This window comes from Tympanuchus pallidicinctus, unplaced genomic scaffold (genome assembly GCF_026119805.1).
Source record: "Tympanuchus pallidicinctus isolate F22 unplaced genomic scaffold, pur_lepc_1.0 scaffold1, whole genome shotgun sequence".
NCBI classification, from domain to species: Eukaryota; Metazoa; Chordata; class Aves; order Galliformes; family Phasianidae; genus Tympanuchus; species Tympanuchus pallidicinctus.
In genome coordinates, this window is record NW_026294618.1 from 70,938,365 (window position 1) to 70,947,625 (window position 9,261).

Below are 9,261 nucleotides of genomic sequence, written 5' to 3' on the forward strand. Positions count from 1 at the left end.
ACCATTACAGCTCTTACTAGACTGCTCATACAGCATCAGATCTGAGTCAAAACAAAATTAAGGAGCATGAAATAGAAGAAAAAGTGGGAAAAAGAAAAATCCCTGCAAACTCTGCAAAATATATATGGAAACACACACAAATAGCAATTTCTGACTAGGTTTAACATTTCCATCTAACCTCATTCCTTTTGGAAACATTTTCTAGATTATTCAAGAGAGAAATCTAAAGTATTTCTGGGGAAAAAAATGCTTATGTAGTTTATAATTCTTCATTTTCTTAGCTTTCTGAGCAAAAACTAAGAGTTATCAAAAGCTGCACCCTTATTCCTGAATTTCTTACTGTTTATCGCCCTTTGACAAGTGGCTGACTCAACAGACAACTGAGAAAAGACTGAATAAATCTTCTCTGGGCGGTATCTTAAGTTGGAGTATTTTAAGAACTGCTGTTACATTGCAGCTGAATATTCCAGCAGACTGTCTGACCCCTTTCTGAATCAGAGTGCCATCAGGCTAAATATTTGCACAAATTCCAAGTGTAGGCCTACAGATTCTGCATAGAGAAGAGCTGTTTTGCATCCAAGTGAACAACTGCTCTTTACTCTGGCATTTGATCTGTAAAAAGTGCAATCTGCAGAAATGACACCAGAATGGGTACTGTCACTGTAGATTCAGCATAATCCATGTTTTCTCAAGTGTTGCTTTTAATAGTCATATTTCTTAACCCACAAACTGGTATACAACTGTACAGAGAGACCACTCTCTATGCAGCAGGATCAATACATCTGAAATCCTACAAATGTTAAGGGCAAAGCAGAGGCATTTCAGAGCATTCAAAGGATTTGAACAAAAGTTGCTGAGCTGCTGTTAATGATACCAATTGTCTGGGTTGGAATTTTTTGAGAGGAAACGTTAGTACTTCAAAAATACAAATAAAGTCATTGAAAGACTTCACCAACTCAGCAAAATTTCTCACTCTTCCAGACATTAAAAAACCCAGACAAATTGATGTCTAGTCTGAGAGATTGCACTGAAAAGAAAGAGAGCTATTCAAAAAAGTTCGCTGAATGCAACTGAGCTAGATTATAACAGGTATCTGCTGTCCTTAGGGCAGTAGCAGGTAATGAAATTTGGTTCTATAATCCTGCTTTTCTGAAGCAAGCCCAGTCCCTAAAGAGCTCCTCTGCGACATGCAATCTAAAAGTGTGTTATCACAAGTCTCCTTATAAAGGTGAGCACCAAACCTCAGGACTATTGGAAAAAGAAACAACTTCTTTTTTTCTCTAACTTGCAACAACAGTGAAATGTAGTTTTCTGTTTATTTCGAAGTGTGTTCTTGTGATCAGAACACTGAGTTAATAGAACACATCAATGGGAACAAACTTGAAGTCTATACCTTTCTGTTTGAGTACGTGTTCTGTTGCTAACTGACACCACTTATTCACACCTAAAGTTTTCACAAAAGGAATTTCATTTGTATTGCACGTATAGAATGAAATACAGGAGTAAGGCTGATCGTCAGATTCACATGGAACTGATGAGCAGCTGTTTGACCAGTGCCTGTTGCCCTCAACGTATCTGTGGTCTTTTGTCATCCTCTCTTTACAGAGAATGGCAATTAAACTGTCAAGCCATCCTGGGATGGGAAAGGGCTGGAGGAAAAGGAAACAGAAGGAAAACAGACAACTGATGACAGGAGACAAATGTGCCATGGACATGGGCTGGCCATTTGTTTCATCTGTCACAATGCCAGTACAATGGGAATACCTGAACACTAGCAGTGTCAATGGCAAATGACTTGCCTTAGTCCTTAGACTCACATGCTCAGAATAGAGGCAGTAGAGAAATTGTGAAGAACTTAATTATTTACTACTGAAGCACTGGCCACAATTCAGATAAACTCCTTAACTGTCTTCTCAGAACAGCTAAGGAAAGACATCCTTTAAATAACAATGATCAAGGGAACTTACGAACTGTGAAGAGTTCTTTATTCAATTCTGTTTCTTACTTTTCTAAAAAGCATTTGTGATTTGATAGAGGTTAGGAATGGGGGGGGGGGGGGGGGGGCGAGGGGAGGGGAGGTAAAGGAGATAATAAAAGGAATAAAGGAAGAGAGGACTGTTTTTTTCTTTCAGGTACCCTCCAGCTGGTGAATGGTGAGGGCATACTGTGACCTTAATTGAACATTAGGATACATTTTCAGCACAATTACTAATTGAACAGAATAATTATCTCCCCAGCTAGGCAAATATTTCTTGTGCCTGCGGTGAGTCTCGTTTAAGGGAAAGGCGGTCCGCGTGGGGAGCGGTCCCTTCCCCACACACGAGCTAAGAGATGCCGCTCCCCTATTCCATGCCGCTTTACTCAAGCGGGTCCATCACAGCTCCTCGCGTACATGGAGCTGGGAGAAAAAATACGAATTTAAAAACACATCTCCAAGCCTCCGCTTGGACACGGGAGTCCTCGGAGCACCGCTCGTCTCTCCACCGGCGGAGTCAAGGGCTGACCGCCCGGACTACAGCTCCCAGCGTCCTTTGCAAAGACGCGTTGCCGAGACAACGACCAAAGGGCGTCCTCGGGGCGCGGGGGCGCCGGCCACCCTCTCGCCGCGTGAGCCGCGCTTGTCTCGCGAGAGCCACGCTTAAACTGCGGCAAACTCTCGCGAGAGGGGCGCGCGGGGCCGTCATGTCGGCGGCGTGCGGCGGCGATGGGCTGTTCGCGCTGGAGGTGCTGGTGGAGGCGGTGCGGGTGGCGGCCTCGGGCCCCGCGCTGCGTCCGGCCGTGGCGCTGCGCCTCCTCGGTTTCCCTACCCTTCTGCTGCGCCCCGCCGCCTCCGCCCCGCCGCTCCGGCCCGGCCGGGCCTTCCCCTTCGGCCGCGGCAAACGCTGCCTCTTCCGCTGGCGCCGCGACTCGCTTTGCGCCGCGCTCCACCGCCAGCCGCTCCGTGCCCTGTTGCTGGCGCTGCCAGCCGGGCTCGCTCCGGAGTCCCCCCGCCTCCTAGGCAGCTGCAACGTCTCGCTGGCCCCCGCCGCCGCCGAGGTGCCGCAGCGGCCCGAGGAGCCCGTCCGCTGGGGCCGCCGCGGCCGCTTCCCGCTCAGGGACGCGGCGGGCCGCACGGTCGGGGAGCTGGTGCTGGGCTTCCGCCTCAGCAGCCTGGAGGCCGGGGAACGGTCGGGCCCCACCACGCCGCCCCGCGCCTCTCCTGCGCTGGAGGACGAGGAGGAGGAGGAGGAGGAAACGGATGAGGAGGAAGAAAAAGAACGGGGCGAGGAGGACGGCAACGTCATCTGCCCTCCCGTGCTGTATTACAGCCGTGAGCCGGCTGAGCCTCGTCTGCCACCAGCAGCAGCCATGGGGTGCTGGCAGCATGTGGTACAAAGCCCACAAGAGCAAAGCGAGGTCCAAAGCCCCCCACGCCCCAGTGCTGGGCCCTCCTTGCTACAGCCCAGCAGCCCCCAGCAACTCCACAGCACCCTGGCGCAGTTGCCGCTGCTCAGTGCCTTGCTGGCAGAGCTGTCTGTGCTCACCCGCTCTGCTACACCTGCTGCTGTCCATCCACATCTGGCCTGGCTCTATCAGGCCCCAGGGGACTGTGGCAAGGGTCCACGGCCATCCAGCCATTCCCCTGCCCTCAAGCCTACAGAGGTGCCGGTGAGGCCAAGCAGGAGCAGTGAAGCTACCAGCTCTCAGTTCAAGCAAGGCCAGCAGCAGACTACCTTACCAGGGTCTTCTCAGGCTAGGAAAAGATCTAAGAAAGCTGCACCCCGTGAAGAGACAAAATCTGAAAAAAACTTCAAAACTAAGGAAAACACACCTCCCAGAAGGAAACTGTTGTATGGGCTGACAAATACACTGAGGTTACGGCTGCAGCAAAACAATCCCGATAAGCTGATACAGCTTGAAAGGAGAGAACAGTACAGAAAAAAGCAAGTAGAGATGTTGAAGGTGAGAAGCCCATTATCCAAAAGAAAGCTGCTCAAAAATGCTGAAGAACAGTGTGTGGTTTCTCACAGGCAGTGTTCCAAGGGAGACAGTTCAAAGCAGAATGGTCAGGTTGATGAAACTGTTGAGACTTCATTACAAAACAGTGCTCTCAATGAGTACTTTTCTGGTACAGGTGTTTTTCCTGACCTACAGAAGCAGTCTGCTGAAAGTCCGTTGAGGAACAATGGGTTTGCAAGCAAAGAACATCCATGCAAATCAACAGTAGCCTCCTTACAGGAGAAAACTATATTAAAGTTTGCTCACAAAGAAAAGAACGTGAAAGTTCAGCTCCCAGAAGCTTTCGCATCAGATGCTAGTGTGAAGGGAAGCAATGATAATGAGGAAGCAATACACTTCATCCATCCTAAAATCATGGAGCACGATAATACCTCTGTTGCAAGTGATCAGAAACGAAGCCCTAGCAGAACTGCTGAAAAAAACTCTGAATTCATATACTCAGATGACTTTGTTGCCAGTCCTGACAACATAGTTTATTCAGAAGATTTCACCAGTGCTGAGTGTACAGACAGAGACTTGGAAGCTCTTGACAGCAGTCCTGAACCTCTCTGGCTTGAAAGCCCAAACCGACCTTGGTCAGATACAGAAGTGGAATCCAGCAGGTCCAGAGTTTCAAAAGCAAGTGAAAGAGCAGAAAGTACGTCAGATCTTCTGCCAATGCATTCATCTTCATCACCAGTCTCTTCTTTGAAGAGAAACCATGGCTTGAAAAACAGCAAAGGAACTGGTGGTGAATCTGTTGATTTACTTAATGACACCTCTCTCTGGGCAGGATTATTAGATGAAGAGCAGGAAGCCCATCAGGTTGATAAGGAAGAGAACAGAGTTGATGAGCATATTAAACAAGCATCTATACTGAGAAGTGAGCAAGTTAGCTCTGATACTGATCTGAATATAGGAAAAGGGCAGACCTCTGCAGAAAACAGTCAGTCAGTAACTGAAGTGTGCTCCTACTTACCACGTAACTTGTCTGGTCTTGAACTTAGTGATGTGGAAAACAGTAGGTCTGGCAAAGACGATGATGTTTTGGGAGACCTACATACTCAATACAAAGATATCAGTGAACTTGTAATAAACAATCTTCCAGGATACACAGTGTAATTTTAAGTTGTCACTCTCTGGATTAAAATATGGTGTATTTGAACTATTTTTATAAAGTTTGTTACATTTAGTTATAATTAATACAAGTTAAGGCTATATCATGCATATTTATACATCGGCCAGTTTACACACAAGTTTTTCAGGTAAACTACTAGAATCTCTAAGTGGATCTTGATCATTATCTAGAGGATGACTTCAGTGTCAGTATAGAATCATTGAATCATAGAACCATAGAATCACAAGGTTGGAAAAGACCTACAAGAACATCTAGTCCAACCATCCTCCTATCATCATTACTACCCACTAAGCTACTAAACCAAATCTCGTAGCAGCTAAACCATATCTTGTAGCAGACATCCTAACACAAAAATAATCTGATCAGCACAGGAAGTATAATATACTGTCAAAAGCAGAAATGAAAACAGAAGCAGAAAATGCAGTACTCAGAACTCGCCCAAGGTAAAAATAATAACGTTACAGAAACAGCCAAGTACAAAATGCATTTCTAACTGAACATTAAATTTTTATCCCTCATGAAAATAGTTCTGTGCTTCATTGCAAATAGTTACTTAAAACATACCGTCACAGCTAATAACAGCACATACTTTTATCAACTAATCTGTCTAATGAGGCATTTTTTCATTGTTCTGTCTCTAAATATACAGACCAGAAGTAGATGAGCCCTTTCCCATTACTGTAGGTTGAAGTTTCTCATTTCAGTTAGATTTTCATGATTTATTATAAAATAGCTTAAGAATTATTGATGACTGTAAATCTATATAATCTGGGAAAGCTTTAAGGAGTTGGAGAAAGTTACTTGACCTTGAAGAGTAAGAATGTGCAAAGAGAAGGAATAAGTGCAGTAAATTTTCCATGCTTCACAACTCCCTGATTGCATTCTCTGCCAGTGGGGAAGGGGTAGGAGGGGCAGGACCCACAGTCAAGAAACTGAACAATTGAGTGTATTACGTCTTGATTTAAAGATTCAAGTGAGAAATTTGCTATGTCTCCTTTTCTGTTCCATTGGCTGAACTCCTATGTGCTACATCCCCTTTTCTGTTAAAATGCTTGAACTATCATCTGATGTTACCTTTTTGGTTTCTTACTTCATTTCTATGACTTCCAGTTTGATCATTGGACTTGCATCTTGTCTTCTATTTTACTAATTGTTGCCTGGTTTTATTTTTTGTTTGTTTGTTGTTGTTGTTTGAGTTTATTCATACATCTGTTAGAAATTTCAGAGATAGTCTTTGAGTTGAATCTGAAGAGAGCTCAGAATTTCTGCCTTAGCTTTTAAGTCTTTTTTGTCCTCCCTTTCTGCTCTCAGTCTAGACCATTTCTTTTGCCAACCTTACATTCCAAACTCACTCATCGTTTACATCATTTATCCTTAAGACTGTTAAATGACAGACTTGCCAACTTCCATTTCCCCTGTAATTTACAACAACTTTTTCCATTTCTGTGCCTTGATAATATGACAATGAGTGCTCCATGTGCTTCTTACAAGAATCTGTGTTTACACTTGAATATCTTGGAAGATTTTTTATTTCTATCTTATGTGTTTATCTTATAGGAATGACAGTATCTCCTTTACTTAAATTACAAACATCTGTGAGGATTATTCAAGTATTTAGTGTTGACCTCTGAGGAGAATACAACTACTATTTTTAATCTAAAGGTAAACAGCTGAAAATGCCCATGCATCAAAGGAATCTGGGCAGAACAGTTCTGAAATGTTATTTAGGATTTCTCTGCTTCATCAGCTCCAAATCCAGACAAAATTATTTCTTTATTGCCATGGATCTGATACAAGTGAAATCAGACTGTCACCTACACATGGCAGTAATTCTGATTTCATTGATGGAGTAAGTTCTGTGCAGCTCCCATGTCACTGAAATACAATGATGCCCAAACATTTTTACTGTCTGGCTATATATAAATGATCTGCTAACACTACGAATCCAAAATTTGAAAGTCATTACTTAAGAAAAGTTTATTTAAAAAAGATTTCTCAGCCCCAAACTGATTGAAATTCAGGGGCAAATTCCCACTCCTCTATCTATTCCCTACCACATCTTCATTTTTCAATTTCCAGTAGTGAATATGGCAAGGATAATATTTCATTGGTTTAAGTTACAAAACTCCAGTCTCCTTTTAGCTAATTTTATTTGGGATAACTTTAAGAGAGTTTATAATAGAATTTATAATTTAATCAGGACAATGATGAAAACAACAGAAAATGTGCACTAAGAACATAACAGGAGACGTGACACAGTAACAGGAGGTCAGCATAATGCTTGTGTTGGTTGCTTTGTGTCTTTTCAGATACAGACTCACGTTAGTTACTGTTGCACAGAGAGGTTCCTATCCTCAGAGATAATAATCTTTTCAGATGTTATCTGTGTTGTCATGAAAGTAAACAATATTTTATTTAATATTCAAATAACATCCCCTCAGCCAACAAAAATGGGAAGGAACTTCACGTCACTGATCACTGAAAATTCAACTCACAAACCAAGAAGTACCTGCTAATGCCAAGAAGATTCTGTACTTCAACCCAGCAGGATAAAACAGAGGTATTAACTATTAGTACGAAACATGAAGAAAAAAAAAGCCAGCAACATGTACAAAATTTTACAGTCATCCACATTCAGACACATTATGTTATCCAGACAATTTTGTCATTCTGACTTGCATTCTATATTCCTATGACCAAGTTGTTAACATCAGAAGTTTAACAAGATTTCTCTACCTAAATGGAGGTACTCATCCAATTTTTCATAAAGACATCATTTCTAAACTGTAGGGGCCAAATTGCACGGATTATGATTGTGCACAGGACACAGCAATACACTGGGCAAGGAAAATAATAGTAGCATATCTTCCACAATACAGCTGTGGTGTCTGAGTGAAATAGCAGGAGAAAAGAGAAGTGCTGCTACTCTGGTAGTTCTGCGCTACATCTCTGCACTAACAGGCCTCATCTAGTCCTAAAAAGTCAGTGCATTGGAAAGCTGCTTTCCTAGAAACATCTCAACTAAAATTGCTCATTAGAAAAGGAGAAGAAAGCTGAAGAACCCCACCCCTTCTGCATGCTGAGACTTTGAAAACTCAGCTTTTTGAGCAAAAACAGCCAATTCTTCCATACACATTCAATCCCTGGTTGTTTTTCAGAGTTCCTGGAAAAATTGTTAATTTGTACTCATTACAGGATGTGCCCCTGTCCACTGGGAGACGTGCATAAAGACACACTGGTTTCTTAAGTGCCCCCATCTGTCTGCTTATAAGAGCTTTCAATAGTTACTGAACGCTGAGCAATCCACGTAAACAAGAGGTCTGTTACATGTACTGTGCAGACACAGAGGCAATGGCTTGTCACAGTGTAAAGTGTGACAAAACCAAAATATTTACCTATTTCCTACTTTCCAGTAGCCCTCAGATTTTACATACAACTGTAATTTGAATTTGCTGTAGTTTTCATTTTGGCCTCACAGTCTGTATTGCTCCATAGTATTAAGTAACAAACTATAGTTACTTCAAATTATATAGTTTTCAGTTACACTTGGCTACAGCAAAATTAAAATGTTAAAATTATTTACCTAAGTTTATTCTAGCTTATGACTATGGAAAGCCATCTAGTATCTTACTATTGACTTGCTACTATAGCAACTGATCTTTCTCTAAGTCTGTACCATATTCCAAGAATATATTCTGTAATACTCGTATGTTAGTATAGATGGGTGTTCAAAACTTGCTTATGGTAAGGGTAGTTAAATCAGCTAAAATAAAATTGAACTTAATGTTTCACTACACAAGTCCCAAAGTGAGTAATAAACTCATAGACATACACATTAATTTCTCTCAAAATTTATGATCCTATAGCAATAGTTTGCTGTGTCTGTCTTTTAAAAATACATTTCAGCATACTACTTACTCAAACTTAGATAGGTAGCACAATACAACTGATGGTGAGATGGGAATAGCAGGATGCCAAGTAGTGACAGTTTAGGTTCTTTTGTTGTGTTTTATTTTTCTTTCTTTAAACCTCTTCTACTGTAAAGTTTTGCAGCTGTAGGGCAGTTCTGCTCAGTCCTATTACTCAGTCTTCTGTCCTTGTTGCCTAGGAATGTTTTTTAAGAAGTCTCAGCCAAGGATCAGTTT

At 42.4% G+C, this 9,261-nt stretch overlaps 1 protein-coding gene across 1 annotated transcript; it reads left to right on the forward strand.

Moving 5' to 3' along the window:
• Positions 1-2,135: 2,135 nt before the first annotated feature.
• Positions 2,136-5,146, forward strand: MAP10 (microtubule associated protein 10). Its single transcript, XM_052686528.1, is given in 3 exon segments — positions 2,136-2,504; positions 2,506-2,593; positions 2,596-5,146. Coding segments are annotated over 3 exon segments (2,766 nt in total). The 5' UTR covers positions 2,136-2,331; the 3' UTR covers positions 5,101-5,146.
• Positions 5,147-9,261: the final 4,115 nt, after the last annotated feature.